The sequence below is a fragment of the Molothrus ater genome, chromosome 6 (assembly GCF_012460135.2).
Source record: "Molothrus ater isolate BHLD 08-10-18 breed brown headed cowbird chromosome 6, BPBGC_Mater_1.1, whole genome shotgun sequence".
In the NCBI taxonomy this organism is placed as follows: domain Eukaryota; kingdom Metazoa; phylum Chordata; class Aves; order Passeriformes; family Icteridae; genus Molothrus; species Molothrus ater.
Window position 1 is genome coordinate 51003519 of NC_050483.2, and position 27123 is coordinate 51030641.

Sequence of the window (27123 nt, forward strand, 5' to 3'; positions counted from 1 at the left end):
GCTATTTCAAAAAAAGACTTTTTTTTGTATTTAGAAAGGAAATATATTATGAAACAGATGATCTATGGTGACCTGGACTAAATGGTATTTACTCACTGACTACCAGTACTCTGCTTTTCTCTTTTCTTTTCTTTTCTTTTCTTTTCTTTTCTTTTCTTTTCTTTTCTTTTCTTTTCTTTTCTTTTCTTTTCTTTTCTTTTCTTTTCTTTTCTTTTCTTTTCTTTTCTTTTCTTTCTTTCGATAAACCCTGTCTTTACAATTTTCAATTTATCTGCAATGGGAGATAAGCAGTTGCTATTGTAAATTGGAACTAAGAAAATCTAGGAAGTTCTTTGATAATTTTTTTAGGCAGTTGATTTGGTTAGAGAAAACCTAAAAGTTATTTATAAACTTGCTTCTTGATGACCTTGGTCAAGACATGTCACTCTTCTATGCCCTGTTTTGCACATTCGTATGTGACACCAGCTTTTGTGAAGGACTGAGATTTGAAACGCCTGCTACAGAACAACTTTCCAGGCTTATTCTTGTTGTTGCTTTCCCTGCCATTGTGGTAAATTGGCAGATAATCACAAAGGACCGAGGCACTTACAAGAAATAGGTCAGAAACACCCACATCCCATAGATATTTCTGGTTTTTTATCTTCTTTTGAAAGAACAGATTTTTCTGTTCCCAGCTAGTCAATGTGGTATCCCAAGGGGTTGTCCTAAGAGACAAACCATGGAGATCAGGATGAAGAAAATGACTGAAAACCTCAGGTATTAGAAATGCATGTCATTGGCCAAGAGATAAGACATATGTTAAGAAGGAGCTTTGCCATCATGCAACAGAGACAATGTTGGAAGTGAGAGTTTATTGTCACTTTACAGCTTCCTCAGGTTGCTCACAGTTGTGGAAGATGTCCTACTGAGAGGAAGAGACAGAGCAGAACAGTCATATGCCTTTTGGAAAAGTGGAAAGTAGTTTCCAGAACAGTCTGTCAAGATGTCATATTCATGTAGAGCAATTTGGGAGCGGCTGGGCTGCCTTAGGTGTCTCTGGGAAGAGGACTGGGCAACTATCACCAACCACATAACAATGGAGCAACAATGGGAGTGAATCTCTGTTCAGAGAGAGTGAAAGGGCTGAGGATGTCTAAAAGGCTGTGTGCTCATGCTCATGTTCCCAAATTACCCAGGAGAATTCATTTATTTGACTGTAAAACTCATGAACCTACTCAGTCAGAGCTTGTGTAGTTCCTACAGGTGTTAATGTGTGTAGGTCCTATTGCCTATTTGGCAATATTTTTAACTTGGAATACGAGTGTGAAAAGAGTTGGTGAGAAATGGACATCTTTAGCACAAAGTGCCTGTAAGCATAAAACCATGTAGCCTCAAGTCCTCCTAGAAATGCATTTCTTCAACTGCTATTTTTATAAATGATTTGTTCCTGTGCCATTTACGGTCATTTCCTTCCATAGAAATATTATTTTGCAGTTTAGTCCACAAAGCACAAACCTTCTCTGGCTTCTGCCTTAACTAACCAACCAGTATAAATTTCTCTTGAAATTCACAGCTGTCTTCATTGAATGTGAGTAAATGAGCCTGCCAGGTTGAGCTGACTCTAAACTTTCTTGTCTTTGGGATGCAAATCCTTTTAAGTATATTTAGGCCATCTCTATTTGATTTTCATGGGACATGGGGGAGGGAGAGAAACGTCTTCTTCCATAAAGGAAAGAAAATGAAAAAGATGGGCTTGAAATCACTCTGTTCAAAGTCACTATCAAAGTCATCATGTTCCATTCAAGAACCCAAGGATGCTGGGCTTCTGTCTTCCTTATGTTTCTGTAAGAAAAAGGATTTCTCTCCATTGTTTTCATCTTTCACTTATGATTTAAACCATGTTGGGGTTGTGACTGGTAGGTATTGAGAGAGACTTGTGTGCATTCTAGTGACTGGTTCAAATTCCAAAGCCAAACAGCTGGTACTTAGATTTTAATGCCTGACTGAAATTTTTCATCAAATTCCTCACCACTTTCCATATTCTTTACCTTCCTGGCCTGGATAACCAGCAATCTGCTTCTTTTAAAAAACACTTCCCTGACTCAAGGTCTCAGAGCAACATTTAAAACTGCCCAGCTCATATTTAATTCATATTTGGACTTCCCCAACTGGAGGTGCTTAAGTAAATATTATGGCCAGCAAACTGTGAAACCCCAGATATTCAAGAGCTTGATAAATAACTCTTAATAACATAGAACATAAAGTATTTGCTGTACCTTTTAGTCCTCCTCCAACTCATAGGCATAGGCATAAATGGGATAAAAACCAGTGCAGTGCTCAAAAGGTGCAGAATTTCAGACATGATCATCCTTAATACAAATCCCTCTTTACTGCTTGTTTATGTAATAATTTCTTCCAACTTTATGGCAGTCTCACTCCCAGCCTGCCTTAATGTAAATGAAAAATCAGACTTTGGTGTATAATATTCTGAAAGTTGTACGGTAAAATTTAGCTGTAAATTTTGTACATTTTTTATTGCAAAAATGTAAGAGTTTTTCATCTTGACAGATCATAAAATGTATAATGCACTGTGTGCAGAGGGCTGGTGCTGGCTTTGCAGAGGTGGGAACCAGAGCTGATACGATCCAGCAGTCTGTCTATCAAACTTTGTAAAAAAGGCATATTTTAGGTTGTTTCTGGATAATAAGGTCTCCTGAGCTCTTTGGAGCTGGATTCCTGTGATCATGTTTTCAAGAACATTCAAAATGCAGATGGGGGAGGAGAAATGGGTGCAATTTTCATTAGCAGTAGGGTTTATTAAGCAGCTATTATTAGGCACCAGTTCTTCCCAAAAGAGGATACTGTTAAAAATCTGGCTTATGGCATTAAAGGTAAAACTACAGAACTAACTGCAACCAAAAGCCTTAAAACTTCAAAAGCTTTTTAAAATACATTGCTTAACTCTAGAGAGGATCATATGGAGAATAGAGCTGGATTGAGATCATATAAAGGATTTCTTGTGGCTGGGATGACTTACATAATCTACTTGTAATTGCTGTTTGTGAGCAGCAGGACCATGGCAGAGCAGGCTCCAAAAGCTCAAACAAGTGTAAAGGAAAGTGAAGATTACTGATGACAACTGGAACTAAATATCATAAAAAATTATTTGATTGAACAGTGCTGTGATGGAATCCCAGTGCAAAATGTGAGGACTCTGCTCAGTCTTTCCCCATCTCTTAATGGAGAAAAGAATTATTAAGATTAATTATTTAGACAGATAGCCTGTATATTTCACTCCTTAACCAGTTCTTATAAGACTAAAGAAATCTTCTTCAGTTGAAGACACTTACTGTGGTAAGAACAGGGGTTTTATGAGGCATTACAGCAGAATTTCAACTCTGTGTCACATTTCTCTACTGTTCCAAGTGTTTAGTCTTGCCCAGTTTAATACAGCAAGCTCTCCCTCGATTTCAGGATTGCATTTTTTAGCACTTAGCCAAGTCAGACACCATGGTTCATATTTTATATTTATACTTCAAGTTCTGATGTGACAGAAGTTTCAATAGGATACCATTTGCTGTGATCAGAAGTGTGCTTTCAAATATTTTTAAATATTTTATAGATTAGCACCCAAAAGGAAGAGCCTAGAAGAAAAGCAACTGCTGCATCAGCTTCTTTTCTGTGACTGCTGATAAATTAATGATTATTGTTTTAAATATCTTATACCAATAGCAGGCATGAAAGGCTTTAACATTCAGGATACCAAAAATGTTAGAAAAGGGAGGTTGCAGTGGAGTCCTGGATGAGTTGAAATGAGCAGGGAACAGTCACAGGGAGAGGGGGAACTGTGAGTCCCCTGTAAGGGCAGGGAGTAACTCACCTCCTGGGAGCATCCCATGCTATCTGCAGGCAAGGGGAGCAAGGAATCCCTGCCTGGGGGTCTTTCTTTTCCTGCTTGTTGAATTTGAGCCCACCAAATAGTAAAAACATGTGTGGGTGTGTGTAGGTGTGTATTCACATGTGTGTATATGGAGGGATGGGATAGGGGAGAGAGGGAGAAAGCAGACACATGGTTTGTATATTTGGATTTGTATAAGGGTAGAAAAACCAGAAGTGTTTGATTTTAGAATGACAAACAAAACAAAACAAGAAATACACACAGCTGTTCCTACTAAGCAGGAAAGGGAGAGAAAGGTATCCAAGAGCCCAGTCCACCATAAGCTGCTGATCAACCAGACCAGCTGTTATTTAATTTAACTGTCTCTGAAGTATTGAGGGCTCTTGGAGTGCCCTGAAAATCAAAAGGTTTGACTTATCTAAATCAGATATGGTACTTTCTTCCTCATCTTTTTCCTTTAATGGAGTTTCTATTTGACATTTGTTTTGGTTTGTTTTGTGTCTTCAGTTTCAATATTTCAGAAAGCAAAGCAGTCTGGAGTTAAGTGGTGTACAGAGCCTGATTGATCTTCTTCAAGCCTCTAAAGCTATCTTCAATGACTGTCATATTAGTGGGATAAAGAAAGGCACAGTGCTCCACAGGACTGGTTTTCAGTTTTTCTGTGCTGTGCTCTGAAATAATTTCTCAAGGATTTAACTGGATGCTGAAACAGCAGTTTAAAAATTCTTTGCTTTGATCTGAAATACCTGATAAAATACCTGGATTTTCTGGAGTCCTTCTTTACCTCTTTCTATTATTTTTATTTCATTTACCAGCCTGAGTGACTCTATTTATCTTTTGTGGTGCATAGGTAATAAATGTTGGACTACAGCTGAAGACAAAATCCTGAAGTGATTTATGAAAAAAGAAAAAGCAAAAAAGGACGAGTGGAGAAAAAAAGCAATAACTTGAGACCAAATGTTATTTATGCTTTTACAATGTTTGTTTAAATATATATTTATGAACAAAACTCAGCTACAGCCCAGCTAATTTTGTCCTGTTGTTAGCCAGTTGCAAAAGCTCAGTCCCCTATTCATTGTTAGCTGTTGAAATAGAATTCTGAAATAAGAACAATGACGTTTTCAAAAATTTGTTTATTAGTAAAGGCTGGTGCCTCTCCTGTATGCTATAGTCTGTGCCTACCTGAAATCCACAATTAATTATTCCCCCCAGTCCAAGCTGCTCATCCATGCAATTGCTACCTGAGATCTTTGGAAGTTCTAAACTGTCATTCTTTCCTCTCTAAACATTCTACTCACATTCATTTGTAGTTTTACCCCTAACAGTGAGCACAATGCCCCAACATCATCAGCAAAGAGCCAGGGCCCCAATGGCTTTGCCATTTCTTTTTGACATCTTCAAGCTATTTTGAACCAGTGGTGCTGTGTCTTGCAGTCCTTGAGCCCACAAAGGCTGCAGTATTTTCCTCACTTGGTTATTAATTGGCCTGTGACAGTGACATTGACATTGTGGTGGCAGACACATGCAGATTGGAAATTAATATACTGAGCTTGATAGTTATGAAGGAATTTAAAAGTCAGGCCACCCAAACTCTATTAAATCACTTAATAAAAGCTGAGTGGAAGTAGCTAAGAAGCATGAGAAAACCTTGGATTACCTTATTTAAATTTGATACTTAATGAAAACATAAATATTTAGATCCCATGAAGTTATTAACTAAATTAACCAAAATTATTTTAAAGGTACAATTTGCTCAGCTAGATCATCAATCTAGGCAATCTCTATTTAAATTGGTGGAGCTATGTCGTTGTACACAGCTTGAGCTCTTCATCATAATATCTTTTCTAAGCATAACTGCTTTTAGAGCTTGAGGGTGTTTTTGTGACAGCTACATGCATGTTTTTCCAATGACTTAAGAACCACAAAACCACATTTAATATATTAAAAAAAAAAAAGTAGTTATGATAACTTACCATTCTGTAAAGTTTATCCTCCAGATCCTGATTAATTCTTTGTAAGGCTAGGTAATTGTTTTGTATCCTAAAACAAAGATGATATCATGTAACTGAATGCATTGCTTTTCATGTTGTTTTTTTACCTGTATTTTCACATCAGTACAAAACCTTGGCTTGCACTACTCGAATTCCATTTGCTTATCACTCCTGTTACCAGTCAGTGGTTGCCTTTGAAATGCAATTACCACCTGCTTCCTAAGCAAACTTCCCAACTTGTCATATTTTCTTACTATATTTAGCAGCACATTCCAGCAGGAAGTGAAGATATGTTGGTAGTTCTGCACTTGTGTGCAGATACAAGTTACAGCCTAGGAACTTGCACAAGGTAATTACAGTTTTACATCAGGCTAGAGAATAGTATGTAAGAGAAGAAGCTTGAGCTCTAGGCTGAGGCAGCACAAAAAAAAGATTTATTGTGAAATTGCAGCAGAATCCTAATGACTGTAGCAACATGTGGGCATCAACATGTGACTTAGAACAGAATATTTCTTCTTTCAACAAAAGTTCAAGAAGTTGCCTATTTTTTCCAGGAAGTATATTTAGATAGCTTAACTGAGAAAAGATGGGTATTTATTTTTATCAGCACTTAGGGATTGAATGAACTCACAAAATTATGAGGCTTCCCTACTTATTCCAGAGCAACACACCAAAGAAAAGTTTCAGCCTGCACATCTTTAGGTTACTTAGATGGTATTGTAATGAACAAGCTGCACAGCCTGTGGGAAAACCACTGGAATTTTGCTAGTAGCTGTAGTTTTATCTCCACAGAACCAAAGGAGGATAGCTCCTTGCTCATTAGTACTCATCAGTACCCACCCATTAGTACACCTCAGCAGGATGTATAACAAATGTAAAGCAAATGTTAGAAGCTCAGCTGTGAAAACTTTGAATAAATCTATATGGCTGTACTGATCAATAGGTCAAAGTATTTTCAGCAGTGAGGAGATTTTAGGAAACGTGCAAGTGTTTCACTGTAAGAGTAAACTCAGATGTAATCCACATTTACACAGCAAAACACACTTCCTCTGAGAAGTCTGGATCCTGGTGTAGTTTCTGCAATTATCAGGATGGGACTGGGATTAAAGAAGTCTCTTTGTTTATCATTTGGTTAGGAGTGGCTGCTGAAACTGGAGTGATGTGTTTTCCAAACATGCCATAGCTGCAAATCAAAAGGTCCAGCCCACCCCTTCTTGGCAATGTGATGCTTATCTTGGCTTCTGTTGCCATGGAGATTTCCTTTCCAGTGAATGATAAGAATTCTCCATTCAGGGCAGACCAGTGGGTTGCAGTGCCCCTCTCAAGGGATGCAGAACTCTGGCTGGGTCTCCCAGCACTGCAATAACATCTGCTGACAGACCTGTGAGGGGATGTCTGTGCCCAGGACATCTGCTCTGTGGGTAATAATGATTAATAATGACATCCCCATTGGTGAACCTCCTCAGGGTACCAAGGGTCAGCCCAAAATCAGGGCAGCCATTCCAATATGCTTTGGGGCAAGTCTCAATGTTGCCAGCTTTTAGGGAGCTGCTGAGCAGAGACTTCCTTCCTGTGAGGAGGATCTGTGGTAAATAGTGTTTGCTAAGGTGGTGACCCAAATGGGCTGAAAATCTCTGAGACTTGAACTGTGAGACTTGGTCAATACTCACCAATTCTCATAGTGCTATTGTGTTTGTGTCCAGGTGACTTAAAGGATTGACTGAAGTTTACAATTCCCTGCATTGTCCATGCTCCTCACAGCATTACCGCTAAGCCTCTCTATAGACATTGATTTGTGCAGCTCTAGGTTTACTTGGGAGTTTCCCAGCCATTTGGCTGTCAACACAACAGAGACAGATTTCAGGATACTCTGCACCCATCTTTTCATGGTTCAGAAGAAAGCAGAGATGATCTTGATACAAGGAGGCTTAAAATGGCTTTGCCTGCAGCTACTCAGTAAAAATATTTTGTTTTGCTGGTAAGGATGCATGCCATGATGCAGGAAGAAAGGATTTAGAGAAGTAAAATAGTGCTTTCTGGCTGAGCCTAGAAGTGCCCCAGCATCTTCTCTGTCAGGGTTTATAGCTTTTGTCTAGTAAAGCAAAATAGAACAGGTTAAACTTGCTTTTCACCCAGGCAGTTTGGGGTTCAAGTGGAGGTGGTGTAAAAACTGATTTAAACATTAGCACCTGCAATGCCATAAAAGTTTGCATGGGTTCAAAAGCACTTGCATAACTTCCTGAAAGTAAAGGGGAGAAAAAATTTGGTTCAGGGTTTTTCTAGCCCAGGTGCCCCTGCACCACAGGCTGTTCTGCAGTGGTTACTGATGTGGACAGCTCGAGGGAGAGCCTGAAGGTTCCCTTTCCATAACTTTGAGACCATGAATAAAACCAGCAGTAATTGCTGCTTGGATAGCAGACTTATCATGGTAACAATGGGTTTGTTCCTCAGCTTCTGTTTTCATTTTTTCTCTTGATATGGATGACTGAAATGTTAATTAACATTAATTATTTTTCAATGACAACACTTCCACACCATAGATGGTGGTAGAGGGTTTTGAAGGAGTTTATACAATCTGTTTCTCACTATGTAGCTTCTTTTGCCTTTACCCATCAAATTTTTGCCTGTTGTATGTCTAGTTAAAAGTAGCCCATAAACTCTAGCTCTCTAACACATTCATTTTGGACTGAAAAAATGACCACCTCCCAGTACAATCAAATCAAATCTAAAAAAAAAATCCACAGTAGGTAGGAAGCTGAGCTCCAAAAAGTGTTTCTATTGAGAACAGTATGCAAAAGTAGTCAAAATAAGCACAAACACATACACATGTACACAAGCACATACACATGCACGTATATGTATAAACCCCAAATTGGAAATTCACTGTGCCAAAAGAAGTGTCAGCAAATGTAGGTGGCAAGGAGAGAAATGGACCCAGAAATACATCGAAGAAAGTGTTTAAGGGACAAAAGAGGAACAGGGTCAGATCAATCTTTAGACAAAACTGTAAGATAAAGGGAAGGGGAAATAAAAAGTAGGAAAAATTATTGAAATTGGAAAATGATCTGATGAGCAAATGGTAACTTAACCCTGTTTGCAGAAAAAATATGCCCAGACAGGCTGAACATTGTGAAGTATGAAATATTTTAACCTTGTAAATCTAGTCTTGAAAATAAAATGAAGGGTAGGCTTTGCTAGGCTGCAAAACTGCTATAAGGATAAAGTCATGTGAATTGATAACCTATGATGGTGTGTTGACGTATTTTTGTGTTGTTCATGTCATTAGGAGATACTCATGAGTGACTTCAGGTGCACGCATGTGCATCCATTAAACAAAGGTTTAGATTCCTGACCAAATGAGGGCCTAAGGAAAAATATTCTGACCATATGGAACATGTCAGGTGTCTGTGCTCCAACCCACCAGACAACAGCCCTAAGGCTGCAGATCACCACTGAAGAGGGAGTCTGCAAAAGCCTCTATTTCTCTGCTTCCACTCAATCTCAAGCCCTCTTAAGGCCAATAAATACATCTAAAGTAAGACTTAGTCTTGGGTTGACTTTCTTTAAAGAAGAGAATTTCTTCTAGAGTGTAGTTAGCTTTGAAAAGTGACTCTTGAAAGAGTAGCTTCTTGTTCAAAAAAATTTTATCTCTCTGTTATAACAAGTTATAGCAACATTCTTATAAAAACAAGATTCTGTTTTTCCTCAGGATTCCTGTTCAGAACACCCCTTCAGTCTGTGAAATGTCTTGCTTTTGGTGAAATAATTATATGTGTGGGCTAATCTCAGTGTTAAATACACGCTTTTATGAGTTTACTTCTCATGCCTTAAAATAACTCTACTTTCTGGTAAAAGATATAATGGGGACCTCATCAAGTTGCTACTGAGTGCAAGGCCTCAAGGAAGAAGTTCAAAGTGAACTTTAGAGTCCAGACCTGCTTCCAAGTTTGGATTTTGAAATTTTTTAGATTTTAACATATAAAAGCTGTGCTGACCAAGTCAGATAAGGGACCACTGTGAGGAATATGAAATCCCCTCTCTTTTCAGTCACTTTTCAAAGCTGAACCTATGCTTTACAGCTGTAATTCTCAAATCTAGTTAGCACTGTTCTCCCATTGAGAAAAAAAGAAAGAGGCCATCTCTGAATGTTTGTAGAGAGGTTGAAAACTTGACTATTGAGCCACACAAGTGACCTCCTCTCTTGAGTAAAACTGGGGAAGCCTAGCAACAGCACAGGCAGTTCTGGATAAATTAAGACAAAGACTTTCAGAAAGGTTTACAAAAGGATTGTCATTCAGCCTCTTGGAAAAAAAATAATTGCACTTTACAGAAAAGGAAATTTAATAACAGAAATGTTCTTCAGTGTACAAGTTGGATCTTGTTTCACAGGGCCTATTCATCTATGGGGGGATGAATTTCTCTCCCTGTGCAGTGAATAAAGGAAGAGACACATAATTGAAACTAATTCTACTTCTTTGTTTTTCTCACATTGATTTTCCTCTGTGACATGTTGCTGACAAGCTTTTGGATGACAGGTTTTTTTCAGACATTATCCTTCTCCAGGCTGACAAATCTAGATGTTCAACTTGCAGGATGCCTTGCTATTCTCAATAGAAACATTTTTAAAGCTCACCTCGTAAAATATTTTTGGCTTCCATTATGATATGTCTTCAGGGGAGTAATCACCTGCCTGAAACATAATTTTTAATATAAGTTTTCTTCATAATATGGTACAATGTTCCATTAGAATACTGGAAAGTCAGTTCTGCTACTGCGGTGTTCTGGTATGAGTGCTAGACTTGGCTGTGAGCCCCTGGCCTGAGTTTCACAGGGTGTTTAACTCATTGCTGCCCAGTGCAGTTGATAAGAGGCTTTCTACTGACCAGGAAGTGGGATGGACAGCCCCTCTCTGCTCTATGGCAGCTGCCCAAATTGATGCTGCAAGAGAAAAGAGCACCACTGTTCCCTGTCCTGGAGTATATTGAAGCAAAACTACAAGAATGAAGTTACTTTCAGTGGCTCTGCTCAAACTCAAAAAATAGGAAAAATATTGTTGACAAGAAAACTATATGGAGAACCTCCAGACTGCTCTTGATAGATGTGTGTAGATTTCAAAATCACCACAAGACCTGCATATTTAAGTCTCATTTTGAGAAGCATCCCCAGTTAGAGAAGCATTTAAGTTATAAGAGCACACTAGGCTGTTTCCTAATTTGAGATCTTACAGACTCATTCTGTTTAAAATTTGCATAAAATGCTTTGGTTGACTCAGTTTATTGGTGGTTTGTGTCATTGTTTTGGTTTGGCTTTTGCCTTCCACAAGGAATGAAAAATATTTCTTTGGGTATTGCCCTGGAATGATTTCTTCTGAATTTCATTTTGAGTCATCCAATGAATTAATCAAATTGTTCCATTAAGATATCAGTTTAAGAAAGACTCACAAGACATGCAAATACATTCCTGTGTAAGCGGATAATTCTAGTTTCGGAAGTTTTGAGAACAAATGCAAAAGTGGATATTAAGAATCATGATAAATTTCAGGCTAAATCTACAGACCATTTTAATCAGTGCCAGTAATGTCAGGAGCACAAGCTTAACATAGTTTATCACTAACATTAACTAGGTTCCCGATTTGCAGCAGCACTGTATCACAGCTACAAAAGTTTTAAATAATAGCTTTTCAGCATCATTCCATTCTGCTTGAGATTAAAAATGAAATTATTTGCTGTACTATAATGCAAAATGCCTGAATGTTGTTTCAATTGAACAAAGTCTCAGCTTTGAGTGATAGAGAGCCAAATTCTCTTCTCTTGTATCAGCACAATGAAGTCTAAATGAAGAAAATTTGCAAAGTCATGAAATAAAAGATTTAAAAGATTTATCTATATTTAGAGAGTATAAATAATAAATATATATATATATGTAGTGGGTTTATAACTTTTGTACGTGTAATGCCATATGGCACTACCCCACATGTATGTTTACATATAAATAATGTCATATTTGCGCATATATAGGTGCATTTCTATTTGCATATTTGCTTTTAGTACAAAGACATCTTACATATCCCATGTAAATACCTTTTTGTGGCATGCAATATATGTTCAGGTTAATGAAATCTATATATTAAATACAAAACACAATGTGTAATTAATAAATAAGTCATGCATGTTTCCAACTGTGTTTGCTTTTACATACATACATCTTCAATACAGTCACTCTTAAAATTCCAGTAACTTTTTTTATTTCAAAAAGTTCATTACTAACCTTCTCAGTTTTTCAGTTACTTTTTCAAGTTCCTCCTGAGCACGTCTCAATTCTATTTCAAGATACTGACGTGTAGAGTCAAACTCTGTTTCAAGCATTTCCAGCTTATGGGTAGTGTACGATAGGCGCTTTCGTAATTCCCCCTTCTGTTCTTGCAAAGTACTAGAAAAACAAAGACCACAGCTGTAGAATTTAGCTGCTCTCAAAAAGCTTTTCATGATCCACTCTTTGACCAGTTCCCTAGAGTATAGCTTGGCCTCCAGCCAGAAAAGTGTGCTTCATTTGTTTACTGCACTTTGAAAATCTTCTGATTCAGACAGCTGACTATCTTCCATCTGTCCTTTCTGGTGCATTTATTGCTACTATCTCATTAGCCAGAATGGAATACGTTGTGAAAGAATCTTCATTAAAATACAAAACACAGTTCAGAGTTTGGTTTCGCACAGGACCTTCCATTTAGAATTATCTTACCATACTATGACTGAAGCAGCAAGTCTCTATAGAGCAGCAACAATAAATTATGCAAAAATATTTCCTTGCCTAAAATCCAAATTAAAATTCAGTGGAGGAAGAAATTTTTGTCTTATTTGGTTCCTTTTTTGAGACCTTATTGTCCAGCATTTCATCTGGAGAATGGTAATTAATAATATAACAATTTGAAGTTTGTAGATCTTTCCCATTTTCCCCCACTTATTTGGGAGCCAAGGCTTTCCAGACTCAGGTGTAATCCCTAATTTTTCACAGTTCTTTCAGCACTTATGCCCTGATTGTAAACTATCTTCAGCTACAGTCTTACACAAAACAAAGCAGGAGACTCAGGAGAGCCACTTGGCATATGCCTTCTTATCTGCACAATGGAGTTTTTGTATCTTTGTCTATTTAGTTTGCAAGCTCTCCAGTCTTGTAGCATGTTTGCAGTTGAACGGCAGGATGGGATTCCTGCAGAGTTGGGATCTCTGGAGATGACTGGAGCTTGGTTCATACACTGCAGCCTCATTGTGGAGCTGATCTCTTGGCTCCAAGAGGGACCCTTGAGGCACTGTGGAACTGGGGTCTGCCAGCACCCAGACACAAAGTGCTGCCATGGGATGCATTGTGAATTGCCTTGCTTTTTTTTTTTTTTTTAATCATATGGTAAAAATAGTTCTTCATAAATGAATGGCAAATCTCGATTCCCTTTGATGTCAAGTGAGTGCTGCCATCAGCTGCAGTGGAATAATGTTTTGGGTCTTTAATTAGACAAGAGAGTTGGGAACAACATGTCAGTCTTCAAGGAACACTTATCTGAGCTGTCTGCAGCGTGACTGGCTGCTCCTCTACAAGCTGTGGTAGGAGCTCAGTAAGTTAATGCAAAAGCCTTACAATTGCTGCTTGCTTGATCCATGCAGCTCTGAGCTAGGAAACAGCCCAATGTTTGCCAACACGGCGCTCTATTTCAGTTGCACATATTGCGTGGTTGCAGTTATACTTAGATTACCCCTTGTGGTTAAATTCCCTTAAAATAATATACTCTAATTCAGACATTTAATGCAGCTCCACTTAATGTAACCATTTAATTTTTGTATTTTACTTGGTGAATTAAACTCCAAAGTTACCTAGGGAGCTGAGAACCCATGGTGCTCATTGATACATGTCCTCATTGATACATGTCCTCATTGATAATGTTACCCCATCATACCACCTTTCACTCGCTCTGCTTCTGGCCTGCTCCTGCTACTCCTCTGCTCATCTTGGGAAACAAGAGTGGTCAGTTTTCCTTCCTGTAGCCTGGAAACTCAGAATTTCTTCTGTAAAGTGGCAGTTACAAGGTCAAAACTGTTTAGAGTGAAAAGAGATATGATCTCAAGTCTTCTGTTGCTCTAAAAATCTAACTCCTAGGACTTGTACAAGAAAACAGACTGCAGGTCCTCCAGCTATGGTTTTGGATAAAAATGCCCAGGCTGAGGCTGCTGGACAAGTGCAGGTGATGCAAGTTAAGCCAGATCAGGGAAGGTTGGAGCATCCTGCTGCACTGGGAAGTTTTGGACACAGGGAGCACAACCTTTGTAAGGAAGAGGAGCTATTGGGGTACAAATATCATGGTAATGCCAGGAATGTATATGTTAGTAATAGCTGGAGACTACTTAGCAAAAGAGGAAAAAGGGGAAAGTTAATCACCTCCAATAACTTTGTTTTCTGCTTCCTCATGTGGGTACTTGCTTTAGGTCTCAGTTGAGAGAAGAGTAAGCAGGAGCAATGAAGTTGCTTCTGCATAGACCAGTGTGCCTAGGCCTGTCTATGTGGGGAAATTTGGGGTTAAAAATCTGAGTTCTCTGTAAAGCTTGATCCTGAAGTGGAAGGCAGTGCTGGTCTGGAATGCCAAAATGTGCTTTTAGATTCAGATCTGGACAGTTTGGTAGGTTTTTGCAGGCTGAAGCTTATGCTAGAAGGATAACTTCCAGCTCACTTTCTCCCTTGAAGTTCTTTGAAGTATTTGAATTCTTGAATTCTTAGCTTTCAGAATGAGATTATTCAATCCATTAAAAACAAGACTATTCTAGTAAGGTTCACTGAAACAGTCTACATACATGGACTCTTCCACATGATGTTTTGAGTGGTAAACCACAGGTGTAACTTCATTCAAAAAAAGAAAAAAACTCCACTGATTAAAGCATAACTCAGGCATCTTCAAAGATGAAAGTTGTTCACAACCAGCAAAACATAATTTTGAAAAGATCTACTCATTTCCACCCGTGCTGGAAAGATGGGGTGACATTTTAAAAACTCTCCCAAACCTAGGAAAATCTCTCCTCACTGTGTATTTTGAGTCATCCGACGCATGTTAAAACAGCTGATTGTTTTTAAGAGGATATCTAATTTTTAGATAGGGAATAATCCCTGATTTAGGATGGGATTTTTTAGGACACAATAGTAGATGCATAACAATGAGTCCTTATTAAAACACAAATTATTAGATGGAAAGGCAAGAATTTGAGAAGGAAAGAAATTATGTTCTGACACAAATATGCTGAATGGCAAAAAACCTATAGTCACTTTTATGGAAGAAGAAAGACGAAAGAGAGAGAGAAAAGACCCCAGTTGGGAAAGTGTTAAACCATCTGCTTTAATATACATCTTGAGTCAACCAAGTTCTGGAAAGAGAGCTAACTTTAAGCAATGGCACAATGAAACTTACACTCGTGAACGGCACAATAGGGAAATTTTCCCAAATCTTAGAGTGTAACCATTGAATGGGTACTAATAGCTGTAACACTGAGAGCAGATTTCCCAGGATTCCCAAGATGGCTTTGATTTCTGCATGATTTGATACATTACCAGTTTGAGGTAAACCCTGTTGTTTTCTCTTGATTTTGGTTCTATATGAACAAATGTCTGAGAAGCAAAGGCAAAGCAATGACTGAAACAGCAGGAAGAAAAAGAGGATGTAATGTATCAAATCCTGCATCTCTAATAACAGGATGAGAGTTTCAATTTTTGTTCTGTACTAATCTAAGGTATTTAATGAGATTTTTCTTTGTTTGTTTTGCTGGGGTCTTTTTCATATATCATGAAACAGATGTTCTTTCTTTGGAAACCTTCCCCTTACCATTATCTTCCAGTGTTATCACATAATGACATGCTTGGATTCTCATTCCTTATGCTGTGTTGTGTTTTTTGTTCTAGAAATCTGAAGTTTTCATGAGGAGGGCTTATTTTGTTCTGTACCATTGTAAATTTGATAGTGGTAATTTAATCAGAGTTGAAAAGAGGGAAAAGATGAAAAGTCAAAACATGGAGTCACAAAGTCAATCATTTAGCATTTTCCCTTTTCTTCAATCCAACCAACCAACTCCATAAATTAGCTGCATTTTGTTTCTGCTTTTCACATACCAGTTAATTAGAAAAGTTCATGGCACAATTTTTTAATGCTACTAAATCACTATATTTTGATTAATAATTTATGTCCATGGGGATAGTTGATCCCCACGGTTCTTTAGTTTTATATATATGTAAAGCTAAGAAAATAGTTAAATGGAAAAAAGTACACCCAGGAGAAAGGACAGGACTTATTTGCAAATAAAAAGTATTCTGGTAGTTCTATGTCTTAGAAAACACTAATCCTGTATTCCATGGTCTTCCTGAAACTCTGACAGCTTCAAGGAGTATGGAACTACAGGGCAGGCTCAAAGGTCCTGTAGATTATTCCACCTTTAGCATAAGGGGTTGTCTATTTCTTTTAATGATCTCTAATATTCTGCTCCTGTGACAATCAGTGGTCTGCAAGTCATTACCCACTTTGCTTCATTAAAATATTTCTTTAATAACAAGGACAGTAAATACAATATTAAATATTTAGACTAGTGAAAGCTTCCCTCAAGGGAAGCTATTTTCAAGGTTAATAAAAACAGGTCTTTAAACTTTCCAAAGTGTTATTTTCACTGATTAGCTCTGTTTATATTCATAAAAAGTATAAAGTAGATGAAACATATATTTGCACAGGAAATTGTGCTCACAAACATTATCTCAGCCTGCAGCTGTTGGTCAGAGTTAAGCTGTAGTGCTGGCTGGAGAAGCTCCAGGTGAACACATTCCCACTGGATTTCAGACAAAGCTGAGATGCCACATGATAAGGGCCTATTCTGAGGAAGGTGTGCTGGCAAACAAGCAGGTTTTCATTGTACCTGTCTGATCTTCTGCCAGCTCATCTGCCTGGCAGATGGGCTGATGACAAAGGAGTGCTGGCATGCAAAGCTGGGGCTGCTCAGTTCCCTGGAGGCCAGATGATTTCTGGAGCCTTCTGCCTTCAGGTGGCCCACAAAGAGGGAGCTCCCTGAACCTTTACTCCCTAGAGTGATGTCTATGGGTCTGCTGGAGCATTCCAGCAACCCCACTTCTCCACCTCACTGGCCAAACTGCTTCAGCAGCCCTTTCCACGTCTGCCTGCCAGTCCAGGGCTCTGGCTTTAGATGGTTCTGCAATGTTGTTTAAAACCAGAGCAAACCCTTTTTTCTGAACTGGGGAAATTCTCTCTGAATGGACTGATTACATTCCTTCACACTGCTCCTGGAGTGAAAAAAAAAAAAAAAAATTGATTAATGGTTTTAGGAGAGAAATTAGCAGTGAAAAGAATGTGAAACAAAGGCAAGATAGATGCCCATGCCATATATACTGAAAAACACCCATATCAAAGGTTTTGATTTCTGGCTAGGGAAACAGTCATTGTAATGCAGCTGTGGAATCCTAAGTAGAAGTAGTTGCATTTTGTGGGTAAAAAGCCTTTCTTGAAAGAAAGAATGTGTAAGAAGGAACTAACCTGGACTGGGTTTTGGATCTCTGAGTTTTGAACATGGCTTTGACAAAGGCTACACCACTCAAGAGAGTTAAGGCAAGACTGAGTTTGCCTACTACTGGTCATGTCTGGCTCCTGTTCTTAGTCAAGAGCAGGCATCAACAGGATGAAATTAATCTGACCTATTTTAGAAGCCTACTTTTAGATGAGCTGACGCAAATCTGGAAGTCTCCATTTCCGTTCCTTACAAAGGGAATCGAGTCAAGTATCTCAGACGCAGACAATCACATCTCATCAGATAACTCCCCCTCTTCCTGACTCAGTTCTGTGTGTATGACATGAGGTAACAGTATTTCCTTTCTTGTTTGCTTAGATGGCGTGGGGGCCCACAAAAATGAACCACTAAATGCTTCTAAATTGTTTATCAGATCTGCCTCATGTCTGTGATGTGTCACATTCTAATAAAAAACACTTCATAGGATCAGGAGTATGGAAGAACTGGAGAAAATTAAAAAAATGTATTCTGAACAGAATTTCAAAAATAATGTTTTCTTCTTTCACCCTGTGGGGTTTTGTCTAAGGAAAGGTCAATAACAGTTAACCCTATGAGGTGTTTTCTGTCAAACATTATAAAGATCAGGAGAGGGTCTCTGGGAAAGGCCAAGGGAGGACCTCTGCACCCAGTCATGCCATGCCAGCTTGGGCCACTGATGACAGACAAGGCAGGCTTTGAGGCAGCTTTGTGACCTTGGAAGCACTTTCCCAACACTGTGAGTCTGCTGTGGATCTCTGCAAAGACATGGGAAGTTTAGCTCAAGGAAAACAGCCATCCATACACCTGCTTTTGTTTCTGATTTTTGGATGCAACTGATCACCACAGAGAAGAATATCATCAGCCAGGCGAGAGGCACGGCTCTGGGAGACACCTTCCTGACCTGTGGCTCACACCCCAGGGAGCAGCAAGGTGGGAGCAGAGATCTCTGGGGATGTTCACAGCTGGCAGAAACACCAGCAGGTCCTCAGCACTACTGGGTTACTACTCAATGCAGCTGGACTGCATTGACAGCTTGATTTTGAAACTTCCCAGGAATTTTGGCTCCAGGAGCTCTTGATGACCCATGTCTGGTAGTCTGGATTACCCAGGATTTTTCATTCCAGCACATCTTTGTTTGATATGACTCTGGAATGGGTCTGCATGCTGCCCAAAGTAGAATTGCTGCAAGAATGGCACCCAAACCCCAGCTTAGGAGGAATAGCTTTGAGATGACAGTTGTGACATTGAATCTGACCCCTCAACAACATTTTTTCAAGTTGTAGTTGTTGGGAAATGAAGTCAAAGCGTTTTACAAGTGTTTTCTAAATTAATGAAAGGTTTTTAATGAAGCAGTAATTGGATTTCTATGTTAATCAAGTTTTGATTATGTGTTACATGCTGAGGGTCACCGTTTCAAAAGGTTAATGCCAAAACTATCTGTCTTGTCTGCAGTTTTTGTGTCTAAACTTGCACTTGCTTCGTCTGATCAGGAGGAGGATGGGATCAAATTACAAAGTCAAGATCCAGTCTGAGAATCCAGCTACAGACTTGAGATTACATATTTTATTGGGGAAAAAGATTACATGCTGCAGCTCAGACTCAGAGTCAAGCTTGCAAATCCCAATTTTCTTGCACTTTTTATTCAGAAGTTTTATTTGTACTTGTTTATGCAAACATGTATCCAAGTTCTGCAATAGGCATTTTCCTGTAAATTCAGGCTCACTCAGACTTTGTTCAGCTTACCTATTTAAAAAAAAAAAATTACCAAGGTCTGTCAGGATTTTTTCATTACAGCACATCCACCAATTTTCTCCATTACTTTTGAAGAAACTACTTATATTTGAAACTTTGGAGCATGAACAGTTTGCCTGTCAAATTGCATGCAGATCTCTCTTTCCTGTAGATATATACACAAACATTTAGAAAGATAACTTTTGAAGGAGTTTTTTTGCAAGTATTAAATAATTTGAATTTTCTTTGCAGTATGTGCTTTCAAAATAAACAACCTGAAGCTGGGTTTGGATTATGAGAAGGAAGGCCTGTACATATGTTTCAAAACAAATGTGTGGGTGATCCAAATCTGGAGCTCAGATAGTTTTGAAATGACTGATGGACACATAAAACAAGTAATAGAGTCCTTTTCTTAGGTTCCAGGCATTCTGGCAGAATTTAAACCAGAGAAGAGGGACCCTTCATTAAAAAATTTAAAGAGAGTCATTTGGAAGGGAGGTGGGGAAAGGAAGAGATGTTTAACAGTTGAAGTGCCAATGCTGTGGGATTGATCCTTAACATGAAAACCTATTTGAGGCACCTGTAGAGCTCATACAGCTACTTTAAAACAAATACATCACTGGATATTGGAAGGTAACTTTTCTTTACTTTGGACATGAGTACCTCACTCTTTCATAATTCACACAATTAAAAATTCAGACCTGACAAGATATATCACATGGTAAATGTGTCTAAACTGTACTGGCCTTATTCATAAGAGGCAGAAAAGAGTGATCTCTCTTCAAAATGAAACTGCATTATGCTTTGGTTATAATGACCTGACAGTCCTCCCTTGCATAAGGGTGACTCCTGTAACAAATATCAGAAGCCCACAGACACATCTATCCAACACGAGCATGAACTGTAATATCAGGTGATTAAGATACAAAAATTCAGTTATGTGTTGACATGCAAAAAACCCTTAGAGGACCATCTGTCAGCACTGAGTTGTCTTAAGTGAATGCCATTATTGTCAGTGAAACGTGACAAGATTTTTAAAATGTACTCAATAATAAAGGCATACAAGTTTTCCTTTATTTAAAGGTGCTATCCATAACCTAAGGCTCTGAATGGGTTGAATAGAAATGCCACAAATAAAATTTCACCTTTCAGAAATAGACACTAAAGGTGTTTTGATTATTTTAAATGAAGTTTTTCAGCAGACATTTTTGATTCCCCCAGTATACTGAAAAATACCAAGGGCAAATGAAAATGAACCATGAGAATCCAGACCTGTGACCAGGGAGTGTGTAAATGTGCAGGGCACTAAGCAAGGGTACAGAGCAGCCCTGGAGAAGGAAGAATGTGGATTTACAAACCAGCATGTGCACTGTCACTGCTTGGTGCAAGGGCTGAGCAGAGACTGGAGGGCTGAGCCAGCTCTCTGAGGACTGATTTAATGCCTCTGCTAACTTGATTTGGAGCTGGAATCTTCCAAACACACTTCTGTCTCCTGTTAATGAGATGACCATTTTTGCTTATGAGACACTTCTGAGGTTGAATACCTGAGTATGTGAGAAATGAATGCAGTGCACAGCAAAACAGCAGGAGTCCTGTGCCCAAATTCAAAGGCGACTAAAGCAGAGGGAAAGAGTGGAAGCAGCAGAGGTTGTTAGTATGTTAGCAACTTCTTCCAAGTTGCCTCCTAGTGCCTCTGTTAGGCTCTCCTTGAAGTGGAAACTAATTGTTTTCAGCTCTGGCAGGTAAACTCTTAGTAGCAGTGGCTTAAATGCAAACCTTTAGGCTCAGTAAGTGATCTTACAAAAGTTTGAATAAGGACTGTGTCTGTTCAATTTTTTTCTCTGTATTGCTAGAAAATGAAGGGATGGAGAGCTGGAAAATATGGGTCCAAGAGAAGAAAACCAGCATGGGATTCCAGAAGGAATACATGCTTTCTGGCTTGTTCTCTAGAAGTAGGAAGGACATGTTTATTTTCTTGCCATAATGAAGGACTCCGTTCATGTTTGTGCCCTGCTTCATATTTTCTGCATTGTTCAAATGTTGCCTAGTGCTTAGAGAACATCTGAAATGGATCAGCTGGTTAAACTGGGAGAGAAGGAAGGAAACTTCTGGTGTGGCAAACTTCAGACAGCATTTGTGCAAGAGAGCAGAATCAGAATGACCCTGACCCTTCCTAGGGATTAAGGGATATTCACTGCTTTCTGTCCAGACTCTGCTGTTCCCATGAGTCTGGAAGAAGGTTCACCCCTGTAAGAGCTGCTATTTCCTGGCTTCCCAGAGGCTGATAAATTTGCACAAAATGTTTGGGTAGCAGAAATTGTGAGTTGCAGTGTAAAGTTTCAGAGTTCAAAAGGTTAAGAAAACCAGCAGCAAAGGCTGACTCCAACAAATATGATGTAACCCAGGCCACTGAGGGGGGGGTTGGCTCAGACAGAAAGTTATTTGAAGTTGTTGAGCAGTTGTTGTCTGCTTTTTAATGTCTGTCAGAATCCTACCCTGTCTGCATTGCATCTCACTAGGGAATACAGACTACCAAGAGGTGATAAGAAAGGGGAAAAAAATAGTAAGGTATTGAAAAATTGAGGAAGCAAAATTAGAGGTAGACTTCAATTTGTGATTAGAAAGCTAAAGAGAGCTCTCCAGATGATTAAGCAGGCTGCCTTCAGTTGCAGTAGCTCTCCTTACAGCTTTGAGTGGCCAGCTTCTAGATTGCTTTGGTTTGTAGTCATGGATAAGCACTCCCTCTGGAAATTACTGAGAGCAGCCTGCCACATCAGCTCACAAGCTTATAAAGTTATATTTTAATTGTGTTATTAAACCTTTCTCACTCTTTTTTTTTGTCTGTTTATTTCCCCAATTCATCTGGATCAAGCTGTGCTGGAACAGAAGTGTGGCTCCTCCTGAATTGTGCAGTTTATGTGTAATAGGAATGTAATGAGAATGGGTGAAGCCCACTGGCCAGAAGCAATCTGAAATTGATCTTACTCTTTCTATTAAAGAACTGAGGTTGGAAGTGTGGTAGAGGAATACTGGAGAAATGTGCTCTAGCAGTAGGGATAGAATTTTGTTCCTATTTTATTTGGTATAAAACACCCAGACATAGGTTAATGGACAGAGGTTATAATCTCTGTTCTCATATACACTATTTCCTTCCTTTCCCAATCCTTTTCTCTTTCCTCTGATTTGAAATTCATCTTTGTCTTGCTCAAGGGACTCATTTAGGTGTGTTGGCTTAACACTTTCATCATAAAGGTTATGCTAAGCAGCTGAAAAAATCAAATGTACTCTTCTGGCTCGTGAACCAGTCAGACAGAATTACTACTGGGACTGGAGATGCTACGGCTGTTTTCCTTTATGAGCAGTGTATATTGCATTATTTGAGAAAATTACTGAATTCTCCTTTTAACTACATCTGTTACAGTTGTGTTCTGATCCTCTTTTGTGACAGAAGTCATGCCAGACAGAAGCTCCTGTTGTGTCTCTATCTTGAATCCATAGGTGCTTGCCTTTAAAACAGTGCCCATGCTTGGCAGATGTTCCTCCTAAAGAGCCCAGGAGGAAATGCTGCCCCTTCAGACACCTCCAGAGGTCATGGGTGCAGTCAGTTCTGCGGCAGCCTCTGCTCCCTGGCACTTGGCTCCCCTCACACACAGTCACTGTATGACATTGCTCAAGTGTCCTGCCAGAGAGGTGAGCTCTGGGCACTTTTCTGGAGGGCTTTCTGGCAGTACAATAGATCATTGGTTTGTTAACACAAGCAAGCAATTACATTAAATAAATTAGCAATTTGATTTAATAAATTGATTAAATAATACTCCTAAGCCAGGACACACCCAAATTCTCAGCTGTGCACAAGTAATTCAGGATCCTGAGGGAAACTATTACTACACATAGATTCATACACAAAGTGTTGAACAATGAGAGCTACTGGCTCATACCTGAATGAATTTATTTTGCCTGAATATTTCAAGATATTTTTAGTTTTCCTACAATAACAAATGATCCTCAGCTCTTTGATCAACTTGATATTACAGCAAAAGAAAAGAAGGAAAAAAGAGAAAGGAGTTGCCGTCTGTCATCTGTGGCTAATTATTTCAAGCCCTACCTTGTTTTAACACTGCAGCACACTATTTTGGGACTTGTTAACTGAGAAGCCTTCTACTCTGCAAGAGCATAAATGAGTTCACCTCTAGCAAGTTCCCATGGCTCAGCATGTTGTGCCATCATTTCACACAACTTTCCTCCCAGCTGAATGTCATAATTTATTAGTTCAGTATTTTATCCTGCTCCCCTGGTTGCACTGGCTTTTCAATGTAAGACTCTGGTTTGTCACCTTTTTTTTTCGTGGCTGTTGGGAAAGGAGAGGGAACAGGACTGCATTTTTCCAAACTCTTGTTACCAGCCCTGCACCTTGACACTGGCTCTTGGGTAGTTTTTGGAGTGAGCCAGCAAATGAAAGATCTCTCTGCAAACTTGGAGGGACCAAGTCAGGCAGCAGATGTCCATGGAAAAGCTGCTCACACTCTTCATGTGGAAAGCAATGCACAATGTGCTCCTTCAGAGGGGACCCAGGAGCCCTTTGATTCCACCTCCCCAGCAGATGTAGCACCCCAAGGACCTGTACAAGTGAGGAAGCAGATTCACTACTCCAGACTTTCCCAAAAATTCCTCTCGTGCCTTGAGATGTGGATTGCATAAACATAGGCCATATTTTTTTTTCTTTTTTTTTTTTTGGACATCTTATAACTGAACTACTTCAGCATTCTGGGTTAATCAAAACTTAGGTTTTTACTAGAAATCTCTTGCTGATACTGTTACTGCTTTCTCATTAGTTTTTAAAGGTTAAGGTGCATCAGGCTGGCTAAAATAGAACCTATCCTCATTTTGTAAATGCTGACACTTGTCATACTCGCTATTTTTCATTTTATCAAACGAATGTTTGGGTTTTTTATGAGTTCCTTCAGCCAGTTGGGATTTTTCAATATAACTAGAAAGCAAGTTTCCAGATATTGTTTTACAGTCTGGATATGTTGAAACATTGAGATTAAGATCTGAGTTACTCAACAGGAAAGAAACAAGCCAGCTTTCAGGAAATACAAAAATTTCTCTAAAAATTTAGATCCTTGTGAGCTTTTCAAAAAAGCATATAGGAAAATGAAAATTGTGTTTCAATGGCTATTTATTTTTATTTTTTTTATGAAAGGGGTAAATAGGTTGAGCTAAAATCTTGGATTTGTGCATTTTAAGTTGTATTACGCTTGGACATAAACTGTGGTATTGTCCTCTACAAGAGTGAGCGTTTTTTATTCCGTAAGTAAAACTACAAGTAGACTGTGGGGGTAGGAAAAAATTATATTTTTAGTGAGCCCTACGGAAGGACAACTAAGTATCATCCCAAGACTCAAAAATTCCATGTGGACATCCATTTTAAAACAGAATGTAAGATCGCACTTAGTGATTACACCATGGATGTGTGAATTTCTTCCGATTTTAAAAGATTTCCAAATATTCAACCAAGTTGAAATTAGGGTTGAATATTTTGTAAAAGAGTTTGATATGCCTGGATTGTGTTTCACTTCACTGGTCATCTCTTGGTTTTAGCAAGAACAAGCAGCAGAGCAAAGCTATTTTTGCATCAAGACTTTGTAAACCCAGGTAAGAGTAGAGTGTACCTGCAGAATCCTAGGGGAATGAAAAGCAGAATTCAAACCACTTTTCCAAGATTGCTGGGGTGTTTTTGCTCCACAGAGTGTAGAACGTGTGAAAAAAAATCAAAAAGAATCTCACTTATGTCTTTCTTACACTATCAGCACTCTTAGGATGAAATGTTTCACACATTATTATCTTGTATTCAGAGAAAATCAATAGACTGCAGGAACCAATCTGAAGCTTACTCTGTCTTTATTTTTTTAACCTAATCACTTTTTTACTTTGAAATATATTACTGTATTTCATATGTCATTGAAAGGTATAGGACTAGTGAATGAATTTCTTCTACATACCTGCCACTTGAAATAAAGTCAAGCAAAAAGAATAGACAGTGAATTCAGGAGAAAAGTAGAAAATAATTTAAGCAGAATACAGAAAACTGAGTCATTACTTAAACTTATACTACATGCTGCATAGAAATGTAAACCAAAAGCAGTCATAACTTAACATAACAGTCATCCTTTCAGTGTACTGTACCTATAGCATTCAAAAATCCTTAGTTCAGGAGACTCAAGATTAATGTAAACCTGATAAAGGAAAGAGAATATATATACATACCAGCAATCAAGAAAGGTGGGTGAACTGCCCAGATAACTGTGGTACCAACAGTGAAATGTAATGCACCTGCATTGTCAAACTACTCCATCAGAAAAAGAGATTCATTGGTATAAGGCAGCTGTGGATTTTGCAGCTTCTCAAACAACTTTCAGGTTTTATGCATGTTAGTGACAATTATTACAGGCTTGGCTGAGGCAAGTATCTAGAGTACTATAACAAACAGGTCTGCTGTTATATCCCTAGTCCAGAAAACACAGTGGAGCTGAACAATGAGAGACCACAGACTAACATGAAGAAATGAAACATTTTTACGGACATCAGAAAGTTAGAAAGAAAGCATAACTCACAAAACATCACTTATTAGTTACCTGTCCCAGAGTGTAGGTGAAGATTTTGCGAGCCTGCCCTGGAGAATTCTAGGTTGCCATAGGCAGGTTGGCACCCAGGAATTTCGTACCCTGTAGCATGAATAGAGGATAAACCATGGCTAGGTATGGCTCATAAGACATAAGAGTGATAACCCAGCTAGATTTGCTTTGTATCAGAAGTCTATGGCATAATTTGGTACTAATTATTGTTCAGGATATCTTACTTTAAAGCAGTGTTAAAATTACAAAACAGAGTGATGCTACAGCACACATATTTAGTAACTTGGCTGAATTTTTTAGGGCAGAATAAGCATTTACAATTGACCTTTTGATGGCTCTAAATGGGTGCTACTCCATCTATTTTGCTGCAGAAGCATTTGGTCTTAAGATTTGTGAATCAAGCCCTTATATTTTTGCATTCTGAAAACATCAGCTTAAACAAATTTGTGCTTCACTGAAAGAGGGTCATCAAAATTTCTTCTGAGCACCATAGTGAGAGCATTTTTAACAGTGTTAATTGAATCTGGGCTGAGGTTCAAGTCCTGTATACCAGGTTCTGTGCTCATCTACCAGCAGCAGAACAATAGCTGCAAAACATTTGCTGGGAAAGAAAAGCACAAAGAGAAGCAATCTGAACTAGCAATAGAAGCTATGAATAACACACAGCAAAAGCAGATCCTGAGCCCAGGAGAAGGACGAGGCAGGGAAATTAGCAATGAGAACTGTTGCCCAACATTAGCATCAAGCAATGCTGGTAAGATTCACAACAGTCTGTGCAGTCCTTAGTCAAGCAAATCCTCACTGAGGTCAAAGGTGGTTTTTCCTGAGTAAATTCTGAGTAAGGACTATAATATTTGGCCATGCAGAATACCTCATACAGTATTGCTCTATTCATTTTCAATATCAGAAATACAACATAACATTCCTTAAAGGACAAACTCAGTAAAAATCAGTTTTTCCTGACGCAAGCATATCTATATTTATGAACCAGAATCTTAGCATAAACTTTCCCTGTGGTCAGTGATCACCACACATGCAGAAAATCCTACCCTCCAGTATTCTCCATCAGTGGTTACTGCAAAGTAGGGACCTTCTGGGAAACACATGTAAAGATGAACACACCGTTACATACATGACATCTTTCAGGAGTGCTGCAGAGAGCAGCAGAGAATCTTAGTGTTCATGGGAAAGGATAACCCTGCTGAGGCTCTTGCCACTGCTCTAAGTCTGCCCCAGGTTTGGCTTCATGTCAAGGACTGCTGGCAGCAAGATGATGGTCTTTGAGACACCCTGAGGAAAAGCTGTAAGTGAATGCCAGC

General features: G+C 38.8%; 1 protein-coding gene across 10 annotated transcripts in view; it reads right to left on the reverse strand.

Annotated features, from left to right (window-relative positions):
• BEGAIN (brain enriched guanylate kinase associated) overlaps nucleotides 1-27123 on the reverse strand; it is a 158572-nt gene that overhangs the window by 47501 nt on the left and 83948 nt on the right. For 6 of the 10 annotated variants that reach the window (XM_054515207.1, XM_036384210.2, XM_036384213.2 and 3 more), the window contains 4 exons: nucleotides 25805-25894; nucleotides 12136-12297; nucleotides 10502-10558; nucleotides 5851-5917 (listed from right to left, as the gene is read on the reverse strand). In XM_054515207.1, the coding sequence (XP_054371182.1) occupies nucleotides 5851-5917; nucleotides 10502-10558; nucleotides 12136-12297; nucleotides 25805-25894 (376 nt within the window). The remainder of the gene's footprint in view (nucleotides 1-5850; nucleotides 5918-10501; nucleotides 10559-12135; nucleotides 12298-25804; nucleotides 25895-27123) is intronic. The other 4 variants (XM_054515209.1, XM_036384214.2, XM_036384215.2 and 1 more) reach the window with 2 other exon arrangements.